Source organism: Diospyros lotus, chromosome 11 (genome assembly GCF_014633365.1).
Source record: "Diospyros lotus cultivar Yz01 chromosome 11, ASM1463336v1, whole genome shotgun sequence".
Classification (NCBI taxonomy): Eukaryota; Viridiplantae; Streptophyta; class Magnoliopsida; order Ericales; family Ebenaceae; genus Diospyros; species Diospyros lotus.
Genome location: NC_068348.1, coordinates 18,444,080 through 18,471,599, shown reverse-complemented (window position 1 = coordinate 18,471,599; position 27,520 = coordinate 18,444,080). Strand labels below are relative to the sequence as shown.

At 39.0% G+C, this 27,520-nt stretch overlaps 1 protein-coding gene across 3 annotated transcripts in view; it reads left to right on the top strand.

The window, feature by feature from the left end:
• LOC127812971 (DNA mismatch repair protein MSH4) overlaps nt 1-27,520 on the top strand; it is a 64,644-nt gene that overhangs the window by 22,451 nt on the left and 14,673 nt on the right. For 2 of the 3 annotated variants that reach the window (XR_008026026.1, XM_052353594.1), the window contains exons 6-18: nt 1,242-1,288; nt 1,485-1,592; nt 2,494-2,569; nt 3,018-3,090; nt 3,193-3,338; nt 3,416-3,501; nt 6,067-6,206; nt 6,302-6,441; nt 6,541-6,591; nt 6,946-7,009; nt 21,020-21,163; nt 21,243-21,310; nt 21,457-21,515. Coding sequence is in view for 2 of the 3 variants with exons in the window: in XM_052353594.1 (XP_052209554.1) it covers nt 1,242-1,288; nt 1,485-1,592; nt 2,494-2,569; nt 3,018-3,090; nt 3,193-3,338; nt 3,416-3,501; nt 6,067-6,206; nt 6,302-6,441; nt 6,541-6,591; nt 6,946-7,009; nt 21,020-21,163; nt 21,243-21,310; nt 21,457-21,515 (1,202 nt within the window). In the remaining variant the exon portion in view is untranslated. The remainder of the gene's footprint in view (nt 1-1,241; nt 1,289-1,484; nt 1,593-2,493; nt 2,570-3,017; nt 3,091-3,192; nt 3,339-3,415; nt 3,502-6,066; nt 6,207-6,301; nt 6,442-6,540; nt 6,592-6,945; nt 7,010-21,019; nt 21,164-21,242; nt 21,311-21,456; nt 21,516-27,520) is intronic. The other variant, XM_052353595.1, reaches the window with a different exon arrangement.

Here is a 27,520-nt window from a genome sequence, read left to right as displayed (position 1 = left end):
TTGATATTAGAGACCACAGTGTACAAATGTTGGATGTCGTTTGTATAACACTCTTCAGCTTCCTTCCACACATCAACTCAAGTTTCAAAGGGGCGAAAGTGCTACATGATGGACGGATTAATAGATTGCCATAGGAGGCTACATAACTGGGCATCAACTTGTTCCCATCTAGCCTGATTAGCTTCTGTCACACTTTCAGTCTTTGTGGTAAGATGATCCTCTTGGCCTTGCCCTTTGAACTACATTCTGACAGAGGCTGCCCATGAGAGATAATTAGCAGACCGTATCAATTTGACAGTGGTAATTTTGGCCGTCTCAAGATTGGAGACAGTAAAGGATTGAGAGGCAGCAGAGGCAACGGCAGAAACTAGAGCGGGAGTAGCACCGGCATAAATCACGTCACTGAGATCAGACATGGCGAGGACTTTGACACCGAAAGTAGCTTTAGGGGTCGTCGGAGGTCAGATTTGGAGAAGTCGGAGAAGAACGTCTGGCGGACGCGCTGTCCCACGCCAGTGTGTGGAGGTAAAGGCAGTGCGTGGTGGTGGCGCGTGGGTGGTTTGGCGGTGGCGATTCTTTGGTGGTCGGTCGATCTGGTGGCAGCGAACCCTAGGGTGGTGGCCAGACAGTGGGGTTTTGGTATGGGTAGTGACGATGACAGTGATGGCTAGGGTTTGACAGTCGTTGGAAAAAGATACATAGCGATGGCTAGGGTTTTTCTCATCGGTGGCTCTGATACCATGTGAGAAAATAATTATGAGAGAAAAACCTAAAAGATTAGCCTCTCTTAGTTTGTTATTTATAAGAGGAATAGCGGGTCTTAAACATTTATGGGTTTAACCTAATTACAAATAAAACACACACATAATAATTACAATTATACTAATAATTCTAACAAGTTCCATTGGATTATGCACAATATGTTCCTTGAAAATCAGATTTTTTCCTGCACATGCTTCAATTTTTTTTTTTGTTTTGAAGTGACTGAACTGTCTCTAAATGAAAACTCCATTATGCCCAAATTATTTCTTGTTTTTGCATTTGGTTTTAAGAAATTAGAGACTACTGTTTCTGATATAATTTCTGAATGCATATCGTTGCTCCATCACTTTTTAACTCATCCATGGAACCACCCTAAAGATAAAAATTAAAATTTAATTCTTTTCAACTTTTTTTCTTCTACCTTAAAAAGTAAACTGAGGATGTTAAGCTTTATTTTTATTCTTCATTTTCTTTAACAGGTTACTTTCAATGGATCATTTGACCACATGAATATTGATGCCACTAGGTACCATTTCTGAATGCCAACTAACAACTATTACCCTTTTCTTTTTCTTTTTCTTTTTCTTTTTCCTTCCTTGATAGAACCAATGTCTGTTCTTCCATCATGTAGAAGTATTCGGTAGATATTTACATGAGAGCTCTTATAATTTGCAATCTGTTTGTGTATGTGAAACATTTTAATACTTGCAATTTGATAACAGTGTCCAGAATTTGGAAATCATTGAGCCATTCAATTCAACTCTTTGGGGCACAAGAAACAAAAAGAGAAGTCTGTTCCAAATGCTGAAGACAACAAGAACTGTTGGAGGGTATGTTGACAACTGTAACAAAAGGCAGATGGTGCAAATGTAGCATTAGCTGCACTTTCTTACTTTGAAGGTTAATCATTTATTACTTAGGGAATGAAAATATACCAAATATATCTGAGGCTTGTATTTATTTAAAGCTATTTTGGCATTATCAGATATATATGCCATTAACATGATTCAATTACCAGTTATGTTAAGACTTAATTATGAGTGTCGGGAGCAGGTGTGTTTCCAAGTATTGGATGATTTAGATCTTTAATCTTATAATAGATATCTATCCCAAAGTTGGGTATGGGACATAGGCACATGAATATTTAAAAATAATGTATGTTGTATGATATTCTGAAACAAATGTGTTGTATGAGATCTATCCTATGAGGCAATAGTGCAGATGCGGATATAGAAATGAATAAGGACTCTGACATGAGATATGCAATTATGGAAAAATTAAGGGTATGCACATGTTATATTTTTTTCTGTAATGTTATGTACATAATAAATAAAAAAATGTAAAAGTGTTAAAAAGTACCACTAATCCAACTTAAAGATGTAATTTAATCCATTATAACGATAATATAAACATCATTCAACATACAAAAGAAAAATGAACCATTTTTCTGAGTTCTAATTATGCTTAACTCTTTGCCCAAAAACTTACTGCAGATGTAGATTTTAACTTCAAAAAAGTTCTTTAAAAAAACTCTATTACATACTGCATCATGTTACCAAGTGTATTGTTCATGTGTCTAACACATGGGTACCCATGTCCTAAAATTGTCCAAGAATAAAAATAATAATAAAATATTAGGGCATGGCCCTTGGTTTGTCCAACATGTATTGTGACATGTTCAAGGAATATCAAGTTTCATTTGACCAATGACTGATATCTGATATGCTGCAGGACTAGACTTCTCCGTGCCAATCTTTTGCAGCCGCTGAAAGACATTGAAACTATCAGTGCTCGACTTGATTGCCTGGTCAGTTTTGAATATGGTCCTCTTAGGTGACATGCCAGATTTTGTAAAATTAGTTTTTTAATATAGAATGAAGCCACAATTAGATTATAGCTTGAGAACTATTCTTTCTTCTGAATCTTCTATTTGTGTAACTTGGGTAGGACTGGGACTCGTCTGCTTGTACATTTTTGCTATATCATACTTCTGATTTCTTTATCCTTTATACTATGGCTGTTGTCTGAATGTATTAATGTACAGCTCAAAAATTCATGGTGTTGATGTCATACATATTATATTTCTTTTTGTTGGACTAATCAGAACTGGAGAAACATGTAAAGAGAATTTTTTAAATATCCAATCTGGGCTACATAATATTCATGCAACTTGTAATGATTCTATTCCAAAGATTTAAGTTGTAGAAGTCAATTTTTATTTGAGATCAAGGTCTATTTTTTAACTTGAACTCCAGGATGAATTGATGAGCAATGAGCAACTGTTCTTTGGTCTCTCCCAGGTTCTCCGTAAGTTTCCAAAAGAAACTGGTAAGCAGAAAAGGAAAGCCATGGTAATTTGTTTTTGCAGTTTAGGGGGCCAATATACTTGTTCTTAGTTTGGAAATGAACTTATTAATGATTTTAATCCAGATCGGGTTCTTTGTCACTTCTGCTTCAAACCAAAGAAAGTTACAAATGAGGTCTTGGGCATTGATAATGCTAGGAAGAGCCAAATTTTGATTTCAAGCATTATTCTTCTTAAAACTGCTCTTGATGCATTGCCATTACTCTCCAAGGTACAGTAGGTTGATTTCCTTTGCATTTCTTTGTTCTATAACAATCGCATAAGTAATATCATTTTTATTCATCTCAGGTACTCAAGGATGCAAACAGTTTTCTTCTTGGAAACATTTACAGATCTGTATGTGAAAATGAAAAATATGCGTTGATAAGAAAAAGGTAAACTTGAAGGTTTGATTTTGCTTTTGATAATTTAGCTTTATTGATCCTGCTTGGAGATCTTTAGATGACTGTAAAATTTGAAATTTGGCACTTACAAAAATGCCTAAACTACGAGTCCTAGAAACTTCTTGAAAAGGAGTATATTCACTGTAGTCAGACTGATTTGAACTCTTGTTAGTACATGGATGCACCTTTTATTAATGTGAGGAAACATTGATTTCCTACAAAATTCATTACGCATCACTTCTCTTCTTTTGTTTTGATCATCATCTCTCATGAGCAATGTGGAAATCCGATCTTGATCTCTTTTAGAATAATCAACAATATTTGTTTTTAGTTAAGTTCTTATTTTTAGTATATTGTGATTTGGGTCCATTAACTTGTTTCCTAGTTTGAGTGGAGAATAAATCTCTCTCAAAGCTAGCTGTAGCTTCCTAATCTATTGTAGCTGTAACTTCCTAATTTAGTGTATGTAAATCTCAGAATAAGGAAGCTAGGATATTCAGTCTTCTGTATTTATATTCCAGTGAGGCAGATGAATAATATCATCTTTTCCTACCAAAATTTCTACAAACAATTATGTTCTATCTTGTATATATCCTACCGTTTTATCTCTGTTGCAGCCAAGCTCTTTTTATATGCTGAATTTCCATTCATTTGTGGAATGTTGTTCACCAAATGTCTTATGTATTATTCTGTCAATTGTAAGATATTAACAGAGTTAAGCCCGGTGCATAAGGCTCCCACATTGCAGGCTTTGGGGAAGTCAACCTTACCCTTGGTTAGTTAGCAAAGAGGCTGTTTCCTGACAAATGTAAGATATTTATGAAAAAGAAAAGAATCCACCACATAAAACCTTATCCCGCATGGCAGCCTATTCAGTATGTACCTTTTTGTTTTTTTCTTTCAAGATAACTTATTTTAATAAATATTTTGTCTTCCTTTATCCTGAGTCACTTGTTTCTTGTTAAACTTATGTTTGTATGAATTGAGTAATTAAACATATTAGAATTTCTCATTCATAAATTTTATGATAAATTTTTTATTTGTGCATAAAAATATAGTTTTTTCATTTTTTTTTTGATCAAATGTAAATATATATATAAAGATCAAAATGTACAGTATACACCGGGCATACTCGGAACGATAGAGGCAACAAAACTAAAGCCCCTGAAGAAGAGTCTCATACTGGATCAAAACATGGGGATACAAAGAAAATATAGCTTTGTATTTCTTTGTATCCCAAGGTTTTAATCCTATATGAAATACTCTTACTACAAGGCTTTAAATTATAAAAAACGCTCCGATTTCTAGCAACCTAAATCTGGTAGACCGTGGCTGCCAAAGCTATCCTTTTAACACGACTCTGCCAAGAAGACCCTCTGGCTTGCCTCTGGATACACTTTAACACCCTTGACAGTGTTGGCATTGTGCAGGAAAGGCCTAGCCAAGCCCTGATCGAGCTCCAAATGTTTGAACTAACATGGCATTGAAAGAAAAGATGTCTTAAAGACTCTTCAGCTGTGCCACACATAGGGCATGATCGATCGATATTAAGAAACAAAAGCTTGTCCTTCGTGAGAATTTTTGCCTTGGCACACAGCCACAAAATGAAAGCCTGCTTAGGGATCAAGTTGGACTTCCACACCACTGAGAACCATATGACTCTTTGACCCTTAGGCCTGAAATAATCATATGCTGCCTTAGACCTGAAGGCCCCGTTCTCAATCCAACCCGATATAATGGCCACAATGCCATCGGGGGTTCCTCCATCCTGTAATAAAGAGTCCCTGATACACAACAATTTTTTGAATAAGGATGAGTCATCCTCTCTGCGCTTCCTTTCCCAAATGGACCCTGTCCCTAAGTATTGGTGGCTAATCCATTTAACCCATAGAGAATCCTTCTTGGAGTGAATGTTCCATAAGATCTTGGATAGCAACCTAGTGTTCCAGCTTTTGAGATCTCTAAGGCCAAGGCCTCCTTCAGTCTTCAGCAAATATAGTTTTTTCATTTCTTGCACTGTTGGTGGTTTCGTTCCTGGTGCACTAAGGATGCTCTATTGGTGGTCTTGTTGCAGATAACTATAATATGAGTGGGTGATTGTTTATTTTTTCAAAAATGAAAAATAACCAAATTGACTTAGGTCATTCAAACTTGTTTGTATATACATGAGTTGTCATTTTCATAGAAAAGAACACCACAAGATCAATGATTTGATTTGTCATTTTTTAATCTTTGATCAGTATGCCCTCCTAACCTTAAATCCTGGCTATGCTCTGCATATATGGAGCAAAGATGTAGAAATCATGGAGGTGTCATTCACCGTGATGAATTCTGTTACTATGAGCGACTTCATGAGTGACGTGGACAGAACAACATAATCAAAGATGTTTTAATTTGGTTACAATTTCGGTATTCAAAGACGTTTTAATTTGTGCATATATATGCTTTGCTTTAATGCATAAATATATTGACTGGTCATATGTATTGATGGTCAATATCATTTGGAAAATGCATAGATAATTCTTTAGTCACTGTACTTGCTCAAAAAAATTTCAGAATAGGAGAGGTGATTGATGAAGATGTTCTTCATGCCCGGGTCCCTTTTGTTGCCCAGACACAGCAGTGCTTTGCTGTTAAAGCTGGAATAGATGGACTTCTTGATATTGCAAGGAGGTCTTTTTGTGATATCAGTGAAGGTTCTCTGTTAATTAGCTGGTTGATTATACCCCAACTCCTCCACATGAGCAATTATGTTATCATGCCTGCATCCTAATCAACAGTGAATTGACAGCCATACACAACCTTGCTAACAAATATCGTGAAGATTTCAAGCTTCCAAATTTGAAAATCCCCTTCAACAAGAGGCAGGGGTTTTACTTTAGCATTCCACAGAAGGACATACAAGGAAAGCTTCCAAGCAAGTTCATTCAGGTTGCCAAGGCGATGTTTTTCTGCTACAATTTTTTTTTTGGCAAGAAACATTTCAAGTGTCCTTCCAGTTAATTTTATGTGGTTTTGGAATGAAACCAGGTAATGAAACATGGGAACAATATCCATTGTTCAACTTTGGAACTTGCTTCTGTGAGTACTGCCATAACTAGTCCTTAATATTCTCGTATTTAGTGTGTCACAGTATGACATGAAGTTTCTTAGCTTTCTTTCCATTGCTTTGCCTTATGTGATCTTATGGAAATTGTTGTGTTGCATGTGAACCTGATTTGGAAACTAATGTATGTGTCTAAACATGCATGCATGCATGTCTTTATTTATGTTATTGCTCCTGTTGATGTGAATGTGTATGTGCATGTGGCTTTTTGTTTCATGACCCTTTGGTACTTGATAATTTGCTTTTTCTTTTTATTGTTTATTGTTGTGACCCTGTCCATGGTCTAGAAAGCTTTTTGTTTTTCCTGATCTATTGCATGAAATTTCCAGTTAAATGCAAGGAACAAGTCTGCAGCTGCTGAATGCTATATAAGAACAGAACTTTGCCTGGAAGGTCAGACTAAACTAGACAATTATGTACATATTGATCAAGTGATGGAGCATAATTTGTTTCCTTGACTGTATGTGAATGTTCTGGAACATCAACTGCATTACATGCTTTATATATGTAGTCGCCACAAAATGCAACTTGCAAGGTAAATTTAAGGTGGCTTTCCCATATGGTGTTTTAGTTGATGTTGATCATTATCATATGACTGAGTTTCCTAATTAGAGGTTACATTATCTGGGAGGCGAAGGGGTGGATTTATGTTGTGCGATTTCAGCTGATGAAAGTTTTGCAATGACAAACTGCTTCAGTCAAGTTATTCGACACAATTTTTCACAGCTGGACATAATTGGAATAATTGATACCACTTTGGATATATCAACTAAAGCACTTTGCATCAGACACACATCTACAAAATGCTGAATTCCTGCACTTGGGGGGAGGGGGGGAACAGAGTGTTGGAAGATCAGAAGATTCAAATCAAATCAAGGAGATTTACTCTGTTTCCTTTTTTTTCAATATTTCCTTTCTTCGTTTGTTTCCTGTTTCATGTCATTTCCTAGTTTAGAGATTGAGGAGTCAATTGTTTCCAAATTAACTCCTTAATCTTTGCCCTCCTCTATCTATATATTGTTCTTGAATCCAATGAATGAATTATCGGTGGTATTATTTTTCAATATACCTATTGATTTCATGGTATTAGAGCACGACTGTGGTAAACCCTAGCCGTTTAGGTTCCGATCCTCCATTGCTGTCCAGGTTCTGAAAACCCAGCCGTCCAATGCCGCTATGACCAACCCTAGCCGTGCCCAAGCCCGCTATCCAATGTCGCTACAGTCAAACTTAGCCGACTAGGCCAACTGTCCAACATCACCATCCACTGCCGAATGAAAACCAGATTTGGCCTCATGGAGGACATCCCTCCATCGCTAACCAACATGGAGTTTAATCCCTCCATTCAAATCACCCAACACAAAAAAAACGGGTTGAACTTCCGTGAGTGGTTCCAGTTGGTTCTTTTAGTAATCAAAGGGAAAGGGAAGATGGGCTACTTAACTGGTGAAACTACTGCTCCACCTACAACTGATCCAACATTCAAGACGTGGGATTCTGAAAATTCCAGTCATGGCATGGTTGATCAATTCCATGCAATCAAAAATAGGTAGGACGTACCTGTTCTTCAACATAGTCCATGAGATCTAGATAACAATTCAAGAAATGTACTTTGATCTCCAAAATTCTGCCCAATGCTTCGAAATTTGTTCTGCCCTTCGTAATACTTTGCAAGGAAATAGGCCAGTCATTGAATACTTCAACATTTTAATTGAGTTATGGTAAGAAATGGATTTGTTCTTGTTGGAGAAGATAAAGGAAAATAAAAATTGATTCAAAGCTGTGAACGAGTAGATAAGGAGATGAGGTTGTTATGAGAAAAGATTGGAGAAGTTCAAACTAAGAGGATAAAGGAAAGAAAGGATAAAGCAGTGTTTCAAAAACAAAAGAGGGAATCCAAGTTCAAATTTATTGTAATCTGTAATATATTGTTATTTAAATTTGTTGTAATCTATTCATGTAATTTAGGAGAGTTTTTAGTATATTTTGTGTATATATAGTTCACCCTACAGATCAATGAAGTGTGAGGAAGAACATTTTATTTCTCCCATTTATTTCTCATGGTATCTGTTAGAATATTTTGAATTTCCTGTATTAGCTTATTAGGTTTTATTCTATTCTTATTTTATTTGGTACATTATGTTGTTATACTTTGTGGTACAAATCTCGTAATGCATATAGATCCATGTATATATATTGGCATGTTAAATGAATAAAATAATACATATAAGTTACGTGACATGGTATCAGAGCCCTTGTCCTAGGGTCTCTGGGTTCTTCTCGATTGTTCTTCTTCGCTGGTTGGGTATAGTCGTCACCGGAGTCCCTCCTCCCGTGGTGATGAGCCACACTAGTGTTCGTCATCGGCCGGTCTGTCATTGCCGGTGTCGACTCTTGTTCCAGTCAATTGGTGCGCCATCACAATGTGGTGCATTCAGTGGTCTTCTAGTCTTCGTTATCGGTTGGTCAACTTGTTGGTCGCCGTTTCATCTCCTTGGTCACTGTTGGTTGTCGGTCGCCGTTTCTCTCCTCGATCACCATTTCATCTTCTCGGTCACTGTTGGCTGCCGGTTGTTTCGTTAGTCGCCATTTGTCTCCCCAGTCTTCTCGGTCGTCGTTTCTTCTTCCTCTTGACTGTTAGGTGTCTCCGTGGTTATCCTTGAACTCTGTCGGCAGTGGCTTCCCAGACAGTCTGTCACTACTTGGGTTGTGTGGGCTGTCGTCTCCTGCTGAAGCTTCTAAACCAAGGTTGAACTTAAACCCTAGAACACCATGGTTGACCCTTCAGCTTCCGATGCTGTTAGTCCCAGTAATTCCATGTTTCTGGTTGAACTGGTGAACCATTCCCCTTCTGGTGAGTTATAGATGTTAGTGAAAGTGCCCTAGATGCTAAATTTACACTTTGAGATGTAAGTGAGCGGCATTGTTGATTATTCTTGATGATAAAGGTTATATCTTCATTCATATCTCTTCATCTCATTATATGAATGAGTCCCTAGACTTCTTGGTAAACTTCCTACTCTCAAGGTGTTGAGACCGTGTGACTTGGATTTTTAGTGTAATAACCAGTATTTAATATTAAGAGTATTTTCAGAAATTACGGGATCAAAATTGGTATTTACTATAGTTTCGGGCCTACGTGTAATATTCAAAACGCAACCGAAGGGTGAGGGACTATGTCAAGCAAGTTAATGAAGGTATAATTGTCCAAACAAGCAATATTTGATAAAACCAAGAGATTCGCGAAGGTTTGAAGTCAAAAACACGTGATTAGGGGCATCCGAGCAAAAGTGCAGATTTTGTAAACTACCTGAGGAGGTCGAAACGACGAATTTTCTAGAAATTCTTGAGGGAAATGAATAGTTTAGAACTTGAGGGCAGTCAAGGAATTAATGAGAAGTTTAGGGGTGCCAAGGATAGGGAGAAAATGAGATTAAAAAATAACTTAGGGGCTAAAGTGCAAAATCTGGAAAATCAAGTGGGAAACCGATTGGCTGCTCTGTGGCAGCCGGCCAGCAGCCTGGAGGCGTCGGGAAGGTCGCCTGGAGGTGCTAGGTTGGTCTCCAGGTGATGATGAGGTGGTTTGTGGTTGCCATTGGCCGAAAATAGCTTTGATGTGATCGGTTTTAATGGCGGATAAGATTTCCGATTTGGCCGAATTTTTCGAGGGCTTTAGCTCACGATTTGGGGCTTTTTGGTTGGTTAGGAGGCTAGATCTAGGGACAAGGGGATAAGATTAATTGAGTTCTGGTGGAAATTCGGGTTAAAGAACGGGTATAAATAGCCAATCGAGGCCGAGGGTTTTTCAAAGAAATCGAGAGAAATTAAGGGTGTTTTGGCTTGAATCGAGGCTCACGGATAAGGGGGTTTTGTTCTTTGAAGTTTTGGGAGAATTTTTGGAAAATTTGAGAGGAATTGGTATAGGTTTAGAGGGGTTTCGCAAAGCTTGCCGGAAAATCGGGCTCGACCGGACCGCGACCTGCAACTGGGTTTTAAACCCTCTTCCGGCTACTTTTTCTGAGGTTTGAAGGCACCATCGAGGTCACCTCATCAAGCTCTTCAAGCCCCTATAGTCGTTTGGAGCATCGGAGATCGCCGGAGAAGATAACCTGGCTGGCTGCGCGTGGGCTTCACTTGCCGAGGCCTTGGGTAGCACGTGAGGGAGCGTGAGGTTAGCTTTGCCTCTGAAATTAATTTTGTAATTTTGTTAAGATTATTTTAGGAATAATCATGGAAAAATATTTGGTGAAATTTGATGTTAGGTATTTTTTATGAATTTTCGAAAGTAAGGAAGGTTTAAAAATAAAGAAAAATAGAGAAAATTAAGGAAAAATAGAAATATTGATTTCTAAGGTCTTAAATGGTAAATAGGAGACGATTGGGCTGTTGGAAGAAAGGATTGCACGAATTTCGAGGCAAAAACCGGACTTTTCCGAATTGAAGTGAGTGGTCTGATTTCAGTTTTACCCTTGTTTGGAAGTGTCTTGGTGTGCATGTAGTGAGTTCAAGTGAGCGGTTTTACCCTCCCGAGCTTAGGTTATATGTGATTGAACCATTTCAAGTGAGCGGTTATACCCTCCAGAACTTGGGTTGTTTTGCAAAGACATTTCTCTTGTGTACTTGTGACATCATTTGCATATTGAACATGTGGTATATTGCATCAACTGTTTTTAACTTATAAAAGAGTCGGTGCATGGCGTGTGATTTTCATATAGTCGAGATGTCGATTTTCGTGTCGTTGTTGGGTCTGTATGGGACGGGATGGGGTCTTCTTGAAAATGGGACAAGGTTAATCCAGGTGAACGAGTGACACGGTAGGGCACTCGGGGATTAAGTATGTCACGGCAAGGTCAACCCCAACGGTGTGTGGAATGGATTTTCCATAGGAGGTTGAGTATGTCAGGGAGATTTCTCAAGTTAGACGTGTTTGCATGTTGTTGTTTTGTCCGTATATGCCATGCTCGTATGTCTTTCATGCATTATGTAAACTGTTTCATGCCATCACTTAGATGTTTTATCATCTAACCTGGGTTATGCCCCTGGAACATTCAACGTTCTAGCAAGAGACTGTTGCGAGGTCGAAGGACATGGCCGGTGAGGCCAACGGTGTTTAGTTGGATAGTTGTTGTATTACTTTGGAGGCGATAGTATTTATTTTGGTATATGTATGAACGGTTGTATGATAACGCTGTTATCTTTTGATAGTTTGTAATACATATTGCGGTGTGGGAACACCTTGTAAGGAACTCATGTTAGGTCACGACATTTTGATATTATTTAATCCGTTGCGTTATATTATGTCTCGTTTAGTTTTAAGTCTACTGATCTTGTTAGTTAAACGAGCAAGATTGGGGTTCTCGGGATTTTTACCTGCATGTGAAGATTGTTCTTGAAATCACCGCGGGCGCCGGCCATTGTATGCGACGGGTGTTTCATCTGCATGTGAAGATTGTACTCATGGCGCCGCGTGTGACAGACTTGGAAGAAAAAAAAAGATTCATGGGGATTCCCTTATAGTGACGCGCCTGTGTAAGGCGGGGTGTTATATCTAGTCTAGGATTTCTTAAAGGTATTCCTAGTCCTTAGACTTACTATGATCTGTTGATTAGTGGACTGACACATGGGCTACTACCATTGTTTAGCATGGAGATGCTAATGAGATGGGGTGGTGAGTCACACGCCACATTGTATAGGGATTCATATAGTAGACATGTGGGTGGGTATTGGAGAACATCCACTGAATGTGACGCCTGCGATGATCACATGGCTTTGGGATTAATGATCGGTCGATGGCTCTCGATTGTGTATATGGTCCTTTGACCAGAGGCAACATAGTGTCTTGTGCACTACTATCAGGGATTTGCTGTTGAGCGGAACCATCCGGTGTAAGAGGTGGGAATGCTCACTGTGCGGTCTCTGTATAGTGGTGTATGGAGATAGATGTTCGTCGATGGGATCCATCGACCTCCATTGGTTGGAGGGTACATCTTGTAAGAACTGTGTTGGTGGTGATTGGCAATTCCATGGCCAGGGTGAGCATGAGATTAGAAAGAGTTCCAATGTTAGATTAGAAAGAGTTCCAATGTCGGATTATCTGTGATATGCTATCGCAATCACACTGTGTAGATCAGACCCAGCTACCAAGTCCTGTGAGTTTAATCAGTCCATGACTCTCACTCGGTTAGGATGTTAGTCAGTGGAAGGACAATAGTGCACAATAATCAAGGAGCCTTAATAGGTTCATATGAAGTTTGACTTCATTACCATTGGGATCGTCCTGAGTTCTGGCTAGAAGATACTTAGTATCTTTCAGGGTGTTTTGGGGATTTGGAGAAATCCTCTTAGTAGGTTGATGGGGATTAACCGACGTCAAGGAGTTGACATGTCCTGATTGTTACATGGCTGTGAACCTAGAAAGTCACATGCATACTGAGTAATGTTCGGATTAGTGATTCATTGCTCTTAGTGTGTTCCTTGTCGTTGTTGAATAGTGATGTTGTGTTCTTTAATGTGTTGGGCACATTGATTTATGGTATGGGAGGCTTCTATTGAATAGCAGGGGCCTTGTTTGCATTATTGGATAGTGCAAAGGCTATTACTTGTTAATAGCAGGGCCGGGATGCAAATTAGACGAAGTAGGCAGATGGGGCTACATCGGTCGACTGGACCCTTCAGGTCAGTTGACCGGAATCAAACCGTGAGGTCAATTGAACCCGAACAACAAGGTTCTGGTTGACTTCAGTCGACTGAACCTTGTAGTTCGGTCGACCGGAACTCCGCCGCGTTTGTCACGTTCGAGCATTTATTGCTTTGACGTGTTGCATAAAGGGGGTATGGGTTTGAGGGACGCTTTCACAATTGGAGAAGAGGCATTTGTAGAAATTGGAAAGGGTTTTGGAGAAGGCCTCTCATGACAACTCCTCTCTTCATCTTCTTCTTGCTTCTTCCTTGCTTTCGAGTGTGGCTTCCTCTTCTCCATCTTTGTTGCTGCCATTCTCTTGTTCTTGCTCCAAGAGTTGGTTGGTGTGGCTCCTCATCTTCTTCTCCCATTTAGATCGGTTGTGAGACAACCAAGGAGCAACCAAGAGGGAACCATAATAGAGCTTTGGGTCATCTCCTTTGAGAGGGTCCTACCACGGCTTCGTTGGAGGGTTTTGAAGTCGTCTCAGACGTGGACCGACTAGGTTCTCCACACTTGAGGAGGCGGGTTGGTCACCCAACATGCGGGTTGGTCACCCAACATTGTAGCTGGTTTGAAGGAGCTAATCAGGTTAAACAAACAACAAGGAGGCGGGGTGGTTGCTGAACCTAGTGGCTTGTTAGTGGGAGCTCATTCGGACGACAAGGAGGAGAAGCATCTATTGGGACAACCAGCATCCAAACCGTCATTGACCTTCTTGAAAGGTGTTGGAGAGTCCTAGGATTCTAAGGAGTCTTTCTGTGGGAAAGAGTATGAAACAAAAGAGGAGACTGCTGAAGATGTGGGCCTTGGTTATGGGCTGCTGCGTCAAGATAGAGAAGAAGAACTAAAGGGATAAACTTCCAAAAATCAGGAGAAATTGTAGGAATAGGATTTGTACATTATCTTGTAAATAAATTCAAATAATGTTGTATCCTATCTGCTAGGTGTTGGGAAGAGATAGCATTATCAGCTAGAATTTAGGAGAAGATAGCATAGAACCTCTGTATATATTATTCCTTTCTCGGAAAATCAAGGCAGGAGTTTGATTTCCACAAACTCAATTGTTAGTTTCAAGTTCCATTCCCTAGGAACCGATTATGTTCAAAGGGTATACCAATAAAACCCCCTATGGCATGGTTTTATGGTTTTGCATATGGATGAGTTATATCGAGTCTTGCAAGGATCGTTTTTGCTTTCGCTGCTCTGATGTTATTTTTGGTTTTGAAAAAGTTTTAAAACCCATAGATCCTTGCAATGATCCACTTGTGGTTGGCTTTTGGCCTAGGCCCCCCATTTTTCCTCGCTCCCCTTCAGTGGTATCAGAGCCTCAGCTCGATATTTTTATCCTATGCGAGTGTTTGATGTATTGTGTTCTTATTTCGGATATATATATTTGTTTTGGTGTTGGTTTGTGTTGTTCGTCGTTGCTCGTCTAAGATTATTGGACTGCTTTCCGAGTAAGTTCAATTGTTCGAACCGTTCAGGTCAGTCGACCGAAGTCAGAACCGTTTGGTTGTGGATGGCTTCGGTCGACCGAACGTCCTTAGTCGGTTGACCGAACCTAGACCCAACGTTTCAGTCGACTATTTTTGGGGACCTATCGATCGAACATACGAAACCAACTTAAAATAGGCGATTGCTATGAGATTGTGTTTACCGATTATTCCAGTGGGAGGATCTATTGACTGTCTTCGGGATAGTCGACTGATCCAAGACCACAAGGGAATTTTGGTGTACCATTTTCATACTTTTGGGTTGCTGGTTGTCCAATTTTTTGATGTATTTGCTTGGATGTAATTTGTTTACATTGGGCGGGCTTTATGAGATTGATGTTGATGGAGACGTTGAGTCATCCGGTGTTGGTGCCTCGAGGGAGCAAGTCAACCTCATTTGATGGAAGCGGTAAATGAATGGTTGAATGTCTCTTGGAAGCCTCTTTAATTAAATCCTGAGGCTCAGGTTTAATTAAAAGCTTAAAAGCCCATAATCATCTAGGAAATGTGCATGTATGCTTTTTGTTTTATTATGTATTCGTTACATTGATTGAAACTTAATGCATGTGCAAAGTGAGACCTAAAAATTAAAGATCGGAAAATTCTTCCCAATTGTGCAAGAGATATTAGATTTAAATGGTGAATTCAGTTCATTGTGGCCTTCCACCGCCGTAGGATAAATCCTCGCTTGATTGAGTGTGCCTTGGCTGCCCATAAATTGGAGGGTACATTTCTTGAGAGTTGATTGATATTCTTATATAAGCATTGTTATGTTGTCGACTATCCCACATGGATATGGCCAACATATACCACCATAGTGTTGAGGCTATAGACGTTCCAAGTGGACTACTGGCTGGTGCGGTGGGTGGAATCTAATTGTGTCACTATCCTAGAAACTACCATAGTGTTACAGAGTCAGTGACACAGGGGCTGAAGATTGAACTCCATTGGGGATGTGGAAAGGAGGCAAGGAGTTGCCTCTTCAATCACCCACTACAAGTCTTCCATCGGGATTTGCGTTTACAACTTGGGGAGTGTGGATTCGAAAAAGTTAGTGGGAGGTACCTTTAATTCAAGACCAGAATTAATTGTATTTTCAAGATAATCACATTGACAAACTTTAAATTCTTTTGCAGCTAAATCTCTTTTAGAATGACAAATGAGTCAAACCCATTTTCTCGTAGTCTGGAAAAAATCGTTTTGACAGGACCTAATTTTATAAACTGGCTTAGGAATTTAAAATTGGTTTTAAATTTGGAGGGAATTGCATACGTCTTGGATCGACTAGTTCCTTTTGGACTTCCTAAGGGTTCCAATTAGGAGGAGCGAGTCTCTAATAGATTCAAATCCTTGCTTTTGCATAGCTTTAATAAGGATATTTGCTTCTTAACACTCGGTAGGAATATAGGTGAGACTTATACCTTCTCTCTCAATTTCTTGCTTGACAAAGTGTCAGTCAATTCTCACATGTTTCATCTGGTCACGTTATACCAGATTATTCACAATGCTAATTGTCGACTTACTGTCACCATATAGTATTTTGGGAGAGGATGTTGGTAGGTGTAGGTCTTTCATCATTTTCTCCACCCAAATCACTTCACATAGCCCTTGTGCAATAGCCCTATACTCTGCTTCACTACGCTGCTTCTTGCCACTACTGACTGCTTCTTACTTCTCCAAGTTACAAAATTCCCCCATAATTTTGTACAAAATTTAGGTGTAGATCTACTGTCTTCAATAGAACCAGCCCAATCAACATCTACAAATGCTCTTATTCCTCTATCTTGACTCTTCTTAAACAAGAGTCCTTTCTCGGAGGTTCCTTTTAAGTACCTTAGAATGTGATATGCAACCTCAAGATGTCTTCTTGTGGGAGAATGCATGAACTGACTCACTATGCTTACAACATTTGCAATGTTAGGTCATGTGAGTGATAAGTAGATCAACTTCCCCACCAACCGCTGATATCTTCCCTTGTCTACTTGATACTCTCTTTTGCTATCTTCTTTATTCTTCCATTTAGGCTCTAAGGGAGTACTAGTAGGTTTACAACCAAGTTTACTAGTTTACTTTAGCAAATCAAGTGTGTGCTTCCTTTGAGATATAAATATCCCTTCCTTGCTTCTTGCTACTCCCATCCCTAGGAAGTATTTTAGTTCTCCTAGATCTTTTACTTCAAATGCAATCCTTAGTTACCCTATTAGGTTTTCAATTTCCAGAACATTATCCCCTGTGACGATAATGTCATCCACATAAACAATAAGGGTTGTCTTTCTGCCATCAGTTTCAATTTTTGTAAATAAGGTATGATCTGCTTGCCCTTGTTTGTATCGTAGTTGAATAAGAGTGTCATTGAACCACTTGAACTAGGCCCTTGGAGACTGCTTGAGGCCGTATAGAGACTTCTTTAACTTGTATAACTTTCCTCTTGTGCTTTCTATCTCAAAACCTGGGGGGTATTCTCATATATATTTCTTCTTCCAGCTCCCCATTTAAGAATGCATTCTTGATGTCCAGCTAATGTAACCTCCAATCTAGATTAATGGCTAATGATAGTAAAATTCGGATAGAATTAAACTTAGCCACTGGAGCAAAAATTTCTTCATAATCAGGCCCTTGGGTTTGGGTAAACCCTTGGGCTATTAACCTTGCCTTGTACCTATCAATACTTCCATTTGACTTGTACTTTATTGTGAAAAATCATTTGCTGCCAACAATGTTCTTCCCATATGGTAGATAGACAATATCCCATGTTTTATTAGCTTCTAGGGCATGCATCTCATCCATTACTACCTTCCATATCTCATCTTGCAATGCATGATATATATGCTTAGGGATTACTGTATCATCAATGCTGGCTGTGAAGGCCTTGAATTGTGGGGCTTTGAATATCCCTCATAATTTGAAATAGGATGTTTAGTACATGATCTCTCCCCTTTCCTTAGTGCTATTGGAATATCAAGATCATCAAATTTGTTAGTTGCCAACCTTTCCATGTTGCCATTGTCATTAGTTTCTGGACATATCTCTGGATTAGACAATGGGCTTGGCTGAGGGGCATGAGGCCTTCTAGAATATACCAAAGTAGGTTTATCAGATGCTGGATTTTCCTGAATCTAATCTTCTTGATCTCCCCCTGAATTAGGTACTGAAGTTTGAGTAAAAGGTTGAGGTTCAAGGACTGATTCAGTAACAAGAGGAGTTTTTGAAGTTTAGATCATAGGTAGAGACAAAGTGGAATCCCATTGTTCCTCTGCATTAGGTACTTGCTCCTGTAGAGAAGTGACGTGAAAAAATGGTTGATGTTCAAGGAAGGATGCATCACAAAATACAATAAGTTTTCGGGTAGAAGGGTGATAGCATTTATGTCCTTGTTGAATAGGAAAATAGCCAATAAATATGCATTTGAGAGCTTTAGGTTTAAGTTTAGATTGAGAAGGCTGATATTTATGTACAAACATGGTGCATCCAAACACTTTAGGTGACAAAGAGTTTAGCACCCTAGTATGATGGAGATAAAAATCAAGGACACTCAAAGGGGTTTTGAAGCCAAGGACTTTGGAGAGAAGGCAGTTAATAAGGTAAGAGGATGCAAGAATAGCTTCCCCCCAATATAAATTAGGAACCAAGCTTGTGAACATAAGTGCCCTTGCAGTCTCAAGGAGGTGGCAGTTTTTTCTTTTTGCCACCCCATTTTGTTGGGGATTGTAAGGGCATGAACTTTGATGAATAATGCCATGTTTAGCTAGATAATGACTAAAATCATTGGAAAAATATTCCTGGCCTTTATCTGATCTTAAAACATGGATTGAGGCTTGAATACTTTGTTTATCATTTGATAAAACCTTTTAAACACAACATAGGCTTCAGATTTGTCTTTCATTAAGAACACCCAACTAACCCTTGTATGATCATCTATTAATGTGATGAACCATTGAGTGTTAGTCAAATTAGGAGTCCTTGTTGGTCCCTAAATGTCACTATGAATTAGATAGAAGGGCCTTGTAGGTTTATATTTATGAGATGGATGAAAACTTTCGATTTGTTTAGCAGGGATGCATTGCTCACAATGAAACAAATGGCTTCTTTTATTAATGAAAAGATGGGGATACAAAACTTTGAGATAACTAAAACTAGGGTGCCCTAAACGCTGGTGCCATAATATAAGTTCATAATCTAAAATAGTAGACAAGGAGTATTGGATTTGTGACCTATATCCAAGGGGCTATCCAAGCTTTTGATATATAATAGAGGCCTCCTTTTTCCTCAGCACTACCAATCGTCTTCCTCGAAGATAGGTCCTGAAATTCACAATAGGAAGGAAAAAATATCACCAAACACTTCTCTTCTTTGGTTAATTTACTCATTGACAGTAGATTGTACTTTAAATCAAGAACATATGGGACTGACTTCAGATTTAGACCTACCACACTAGTTATACCTTTCCTTTGAGCCATGGTTGTAGTACCATCAACCATTGAGATGGTTAAACCTTGAGAACAAGGTTCATAGGCTGAGAGTACCTCAAGAGATCCAGTCATGTGATCTGAAGCGTCTGTGTCAATTATCCAACAATCTATAGGAAATTTGAAGGAGATTAGAGAGTGTCTAAGTGTACCATGTTTAGCTACATGTTTAGCAAGAGACACTACCGGATTAGGGGATTTTGTTGTCTCAGGTTTGGTCACCTTGGTTTGGCTTAACAGTTATTGTAAGATCTCCAACTAATCTGTAGATAAAATTAGGTCAGTTGATTTTCCAGTCTCCACTTCTCCCCCATAGGTTGCTTGATTTCCTTTCCTTTGATTTTTAGGTTTCCAATTTGCTGGTTTTCCATGTATTTTCTAGCAAGTTTCCTTTGTGTGATATGACTTGTTGCAGTGGTCACACCATAGTTTGTCTTTTTGGGGCTCTCCCTTGGGTGGATTAGATGGTTTTATCCTTGAGGAGACCAAGACTGATGTTTGTGAACTTGCATCAGAATTGGACATCCCTGAAGGATTTAACATCACCCTTTTTCTGCTCTCTTCTCTCCTGACTTCTGCAAAGACTTCCCTTATTGATGGAAAGGGTTTGGTTCCAAGCAACCGCCCTCTTACTTCATAAAGATCAGCATTAAGTCCATTGAAAAAATCAAACACTCTTTTTCTATCATCTTTTCATATTTCTTCCCATCTCTAACAAATTCCCATTTACTCTCGTGGAATAGATCCATCTCCTGCCACAACTCGGTTAAAGTATTGTAATATTCAGTAACTGAACTATTACCTTGTTTTGTTGTCTGAATTGTAAACCGGATCGGGAAACTTTGGGCTGCATTTTCCATGTCAGAGTAGATTTGTTGCACAGCTTCCCAAATCTCCTAAGTTGTCTTGTAGAATAGAGAAGTCCTTCCAATCTTCGGTTCCATAGAATTGACCAGCCATGCCATCACAATAGAGTTTTCAGCCTCCCACACACCATAGTTTGCTGAATCTGTGCTTGGCTTAGAGACTGTCTCTGTTAGGTATCCAACCTTGCATTTTCCTCGAATTACCAACAAAACTGACTAGAACCATTCTCTAAAGTTGGTTCCATTCAGCTTATGCTGAGTGATCTGGAGGGAATGGCTGTCGAGGGTGATTGGAGACGTTGGAACTTGAGTATTCCTTGCTAGAGGAGGTAAATTGGTCGAAGCTTCACTTGCTGCTTGAGTTTCAGCCATATCGTGAGCTTAAAGGAGTCTACAAACTATAGAAAGAGGAGAATAGGTAGGAGATCTTGCCATGAAACCGTGGCTCTGATACCATGAAAAATAAACTTTGTTGGAAGTTTTAATGAGAGGAATAAACTTCCATAATTTCATTAATCAATGGGATGTAAATATATACACAAAAACTCCTAAGAAAACTCCTACAATTTAGGACTAGATTACAACAACATATTTTCAGATTTGGATTAGGTTAACTCCAGGATTTCCTTATCTGATTTAAGGAACATCCTTATCCTTTTATCTTGAATTCTTCTTTATCTCTTTACATCTTTATCTTTACCATCTTCTCTTCTTTATCTTCTCGTGTGAAGCTTGAATTCTCTCTCTTTTATCTCTCCAACAAGACATGTTCAAAAATTCCTTTGAGGAAGCATCCTTAAACAGTCTTTCCCTGAGACATTTGATCAATTGTCAATTAGTGCTACTGCAGGTGGAAGATATGGTACTGGTTTTTAAGTGTTTCTTTATGGATGCAGCACTTGTTGATGCCATAAGGGAGCATGTATCTCTGCTTAACCTGCTCTCTGAGGTTTTATGCCTTCTAGATATGATTGTGAATTCATTTGCTCACACAATATCCACTAAGCCTGTTGATCAATGCATTAGACCTCAATTTACAGGTGCCAGTTCTATATTGCCTTAGTATACTGCATAAAAACAGGAATAGATGAGTGCTTGACCCTGTCATGTTGTTTGTAGATAATGGCCCGTTAGCAATTGATGCTGGAAGACACCCTATCCTGGAAAGTATACACAATGATTTTGTTGTATGTTCTATTTTTCTTTCTGAAAATTTGATTGTGCTTCAAATTGTTTATCAATGAAGAAATTTAATACTTTTCATAATGTCAGTTTCAAGATTGTGAAATTGTGAATGCATTAAGAAGGTACCATCTATCTTTGTCTTTTGCAGCCCAACAATGTCTTCCTTTCTGAAACATCAAATATGATAATTGTCATGGGCCCGAACATGTAAGAAATGCTAGCACGGGATTTTCCAATTTTAGCACGATTTTTTTGCCACTAAAATTCAAGTTTTATCCATGAAGGCTACACAACCTTTTGACACATTTGTGCTTATTGGGCCAGAAAATAAATGGATAATATTTTTTTCCATTATGAATGATAAATCAAAATGTTTGTGATCCTAATTGGTTTTATAATACTCAACCTTATACATGCTGCCTTTTTTACTAGCTCAAAATAATTTTTTTCCTATAATATTGTGAATGCAGATATGTGGAATGTAGTTCAATAAAAAATAGAAGTGTGGATGGTGTCATTGTGAGACTTGGAAATCAAACAATCCCAAGAAAAGATCAACTTAGGTATCTTGGATCAATTGTTCAAAAGGAAGTGGAGATTGTGGAGGATGTTACTTATAGAATCAAGACATGATGGTTAAAATGGAGAAGTGTGTCCAGCATTATGTGATCATAAAATCCCTTTAAACATAAAGGGAAGTTTTATTGGTTAGCTATAAGGTCATCTTTATTGTATGGTTCAAAATTTTGGGTCGTTCAATACCAATATATTAAATATGAGTATAATTGAAATGAGGATGTTACGGTGGATGTGCTTCCATTCAAGAAAAAACAAAATAGGAACAAAATTGTGTGTAATAAAGGTGAAGATAAGATGTCGGTGAGAGGGGGGGGGGGGGATGTGCTTCCATTCAAGAAAAAAAAAATAGGAAACAAAAATGTTTATAATAAAGGTGAAGATAAACACATCAAGAATGGATGTGCTTTTATTCAAGAAAAAATAAAATAGGAAACAAAATTGAATGTGATAAAGGTGAAGATAAGCACATCGTGAATGGATGTGCTTCCATTCAAGAAAATACAAAGATGAAGATAAGATGTCAGGGAGAGAATAAAAGAGGATGTTACTGGATCTGCTTCTATTCAAGAAAAAAAATAAAGGCAAAGATAAGATGGTGGGGGGTGGGGGGTGGGGGAGAGGGGGAGAGAGAGAGAGAGTGACCCATTCAAGTCAGTTTGACTCGGAACTACAAATAGCATTTCCCTTCACCTTGTTTCTTTGAAATAATTACGGTCTATGATATGCGATAGGATATTCTGAACTGAGAACTGCGCACGAGTTAAATGCTTGTACTTCAGAACATTTATGCAGAACTTCCAAAACTAGAGATATGGATGTTTGAAGTCAATAAGAATTTTTCCTCTAAAGTGTTTTAGGTGATGCAATATGACATAAAGTTGTACTTCCTTTATCCCCCCCCTCCTGGGTTTTGGCCTAGGGGCAGTTGTGCTGGTTCCTCGAATTGTTTCTATTAGAATTATTAGTATAATTAGATGTATTACATATTGTTGTATGAGTTTTATTTATTTATTTGTTATAACTATGTGTAATTAGGCTAAGCTCATAGACTATGCCCGTAGGTTATTAGGCCCGTTGTGCCTATTATAAATAACACACTAAGAGACTAATCTCTTAGGTTTTTCTCTTATAATTGTTTTCTCACATGTTATCAGAGCCACCGGTGAGAAAAACCTTAGCCACCGCTGTGTATCTTTTTCCAACGGCCTAAAAAACCTAGTTTTTTTTCTTCATCATCACTGTTCACGCCGAACATCACTGTTTGGCCATCTTTTGCTGGAACCGACCCCACCCTAGGGTTCGCCGCCTTCAGGCCGAGTTGCCGCCGAAAAATCGCAGCCATTGGAGCTCCCACGCGCCGCCATGTGCAGCCGTCTGCCCCCACGCTCCGGCGCTTGAAGGCGCGTCCGTCGGCCGTTTTCTCCCGACTTCTCCAGATTAGCTCGCCTCCCTGCCCTAGGCCTATTCCCGGTGTCAAATCCTTGTTATGTCTAACCTCAGTGACGCAATTTCTGTTGATGCTACTCTCGCAACCGCAACTGTTGCCCTTGCTGCCTTTCAATCCTTTATTGTCTCCAATATCAGAACAACCAATATCACCACTATCAAGTTGATAGGGTTTGCTAATTATCTCTCATGGGCAACCTCTGTCAAAATGTGGTTCAAAGGGCAAGGCCAAGCCGATCATCTTACCATAAAGGCTGAAAGTGTGCCGGAAGCCAATCAGGCTAGATGGGAACAAGTTGATGCCCAGTTATGCAGTCTCCTATGGCAGTCCATTGATCCATCCATCATGCAGCTCTTTCGGCCATTTGAAACTTGTGTTAACGTGTGGAAGGAAGCTAAAGAATGTTATACGAATGATATCCAACGTTTGTACACTGTGGTCTCTAATATCAAGAATCTGAAGCAAGAGTCGTCTATAATATCTTATTTGGGACAGGTTCGGGCTCTCATGCAAGAATTTGATGCTCTTCTCCCCATCACTATGACCAAGACTGAACAGGTTGCTCAAAGAGAGAAGTTTTTTATGGTTATTGTTCTTTTTGGTTTAAAATCAGAATTTGACGCCATCAGGCATCAAATCTTGACTAGCTCCACTAATCCTACTATGAAGGACTCTTTTAAAAGGTTGCTAAACATGACTGGTGCACATGGTATGTCTTCTTCTTCTCATGTTGTTCCTCCAGCCGAATCTTCAGCCTTTGTGTCTCAGGCTTCTCACTCAGGAGGAAATAGAGGCCGTAAAAATAATCAGACACATCCACAGTGTACCTTTTGTAAGAAATTGGGTCATCTTGAGGACAGGTGTTGGAAGAAACATGGTCGGCCCGCTGCTCTGCCTACATCATCTTGTTAGGAAACCGGCCAACCGTGAAGCTTCGATTCTGCCTTGTTTGATCCGTAGAGTCGCAAACACGAACTCCTCCAAGTCGGTCCACACGATCGACCCTTTCCACGAACGTCTCGAGTAATGCTAGTAACCCTAGGCGCCTTTGAGAGATCCGAAATTTTCCCTTCACCTTCCAGCTTCTTAAGTGGCACATTTATAGAGTTAAAAAAAACCCTAATTGTGCCTTTGGAAAACCCCTAAACGATTTAGGCTTGGCCCATAATCACATTGGGCCGAATCTCTCTTTTAAATTGTGGAATGGGCTCGACCTAAGTGTGTGACCCCTTAGGTCCACCATTGGGCTAGATGTAGGGCCAACTCTATTGGGCTATATGAAGGCCCAACTCATTAGATTAATTAAACTCTTTAATTAAACTTATGGGCTTCTTAATTAGCACATCTCATGGGCTTCTTAATTAAACTCTTTAATTAATAGTTTTAGAATTAATCAAATTAATTCTAAAACCCAACATATCATGGTTAACGTCTAGCAACATGCCATGAATACCTAGCAAATGATGAAAAAACACGGATCTTTTCAATTGCAATTACCGTGCAGTAAAATCCTTTCATCAATCTATGTCCCGATTGAATTTAGGGTATGGTTTTATGACGAAATCCTAATAATTCAATAACTATGTATCCATTCCAGATTTATGACTTGATAGGTGAAATCAAAACACCTTTTGATTTCCACCTCACCTTTGCCAAGGATTTCCTCAGTTATGAAATCATCGGAATACATAGGACATCTTCTCATCTTATCGATAAGTGATGAATCCTATTTCGACATTCACAAGCCTTCATATGTGATAAGGTTACGCCCAGTGATAATTTGTTAATGACTCCATTAGAATCCAAAAAGAATCAAAGCATAACTAGTCAAATATAAGACTATCATGATGTCTTAAGTCTTAGGATCAATCTGCACTATTGCAACACAGAAATTCCAATTCGACATTAAAAATAACCATTAGGAATTCTGTAGCGGGTCAGTTCAATGTACTTATTCTTATAATAAGCACCCACATATATGCACTAGTGTCCCCACACCAATGTCTATGAAACGAGACATTCTCCTAATTGAGCATGCATCATATGTGCTAGTCTATTCGAGTTATTAGTGTCCAATCCTAATAACTCTATGACTAGAAACATTTAAGATCAAGGCTTGTAAGGAATATGTTTCATGATCGTCATCTCTATGCACGACCATATTCCATGAGCCTATTTGATCTATGGACTTTGTCAAGAATAGATTATAATAAATAATGATGACAATCATTAATGACAAATAAAAACATAATGCCTTGCAATAATAATTGATTGAAGATAAAGAATCAAAAAGTAAAGTATGATCAATTACATGTAAATATAATTGGCTTGTGGGGCATAACTCTAACACATCTACCAGTGCAGCTCATGCATTCCAGAGTGATCCTAGTTCTCTCCAATCTACACTGGGTTCACAGTTGATACCTATGTCTGCAGCTGAGTATGATGTCTTTTTGAAGTTTCAGGCCACCCAGCAGTCTCATCCTGGTAATCCCGTTGCTTGCGTTGCTAAAAGCCCATCTCTTGGTCCTTGGATTATAGATTCTGGCGCCACTGATCATATGCGTGGTAATAAACTTCTTTTCTCTTCACTTACTTATTCTGATACCTTGCCTACAGTTACTTTAGCTGATGGCACCAAAACTGCAGTTAAAGGGATAGGCCAAACCACACCCACTTCATCTTTATCTTTAAATTCGGTTTTATATGTCCCTAGCAGTCCTTTCAATTTGATTTTAGTTAGCCAACTTACTAAAACCCTTAACTGCTCAGTCACTTTCACTTCTACCTCTGTTTGTGTACAAGACCAGGGTATGGGGCGGACGATTGGCGTCAGGCGTGAGTCACAGGGTCACTATCATCCTGTTGTGCTGATGGCTTGCACGAGTGCTACTTTCCCAGATCTTCTCCACTCTCGTCTTGGTCATCCCAGTCTCTCCAAATTGAAGAAATTAGTTCCTAGTTTGTCATCGTTGTCTATTTTTTATTGTGAGTCATGCCAGCGTTGTAAACACGCACGTAGTTCTTTTTCCAGTCGTGTCAATTCTACTCTTGGTTTCTCATATTTTGTTACTTTCATTGACGACTTTTCTCGCTGCACTTGGTTGTTTCTCATGAAGAGTCGGTCTGAGTTGTTTTCTGTCTTTCAGATATTCATTACTGAAATAAAAACACAGTTTGGAGTTTCTATATGTGCTTTACATAGTGATATTGCCCCTGAGTACTTTTCTTCTCAATTTACTACTTTTAAGACTACTCATGGCATTCTGCATCAATCTTCTTGTCCTTATACACCTCAACAAAATGGTGTTGCCGAGTGTAAAAATCACCATCTCATTGAAACTGCACGAATACTTCTTTTACATGCCAATCTTCCCACCAAATTCTGGGGAGATGCTGTTCTTACTGCATGTTATTTGATCAATCGCATGCCATTTTCAGTGTTAAAAGACAACATTCCTCACGCTCTTTTGTTCCCCTCCCAGCCCCTTTGTTCTGTTCCCCTTTGTGTATTTGGATGTATCTGTTTTGTACATTCCTTTTCACTGAGACAGGATAAACTTGCTTCCAAATCCCTCAAGTGTATTTTCCTCGGTTACTCTCGATTGTAGAAAGGCTATAAGTGTTAGAACCGCTATACCTTCCGGGATCTGAGTAAGACTCCCCCTGAACTTCTCATAGTCACTCATCTCGACATTGCTTTTGCTGTGAGTGTGGTGAGTCAGTTTCTCAATTCTCTATGTGATTCTCACTGGGATGTTGTTATCCGGATTCTGAGATATATCAAACGAGCACCGGGTAAAGGGCTACTCTATGAGGATAAGGGGCACACAGATATTTGTTGTTATGCAGATGCAGATTGGGCTGGCTCTCCTTTTGATCATCGGTCGACCTCTGGATATTGTGTTCTTGTGGGAGGAAATCTGATTTCTCGAAAAGTAAGAAACATAATGTAGTAGCTAGATCCAGTGCAAAGGTAGAGTATCGGGCTATGGCTAATACAATTTGTGAGCTCATTTGGTTTAAACAACTCTTAAAGGAACTCAAGTTTTGTGAAGTGTCCCCTATGAAGCTTGTTTGTGATAATCAGGCTGCCTTGCACACAGTTTCCAATCCAGTGTTCCATGAGCGGACTAAGAATATTGAAATTGACTATCACTTTATTAGAGAAAAGATGATTGAAGGT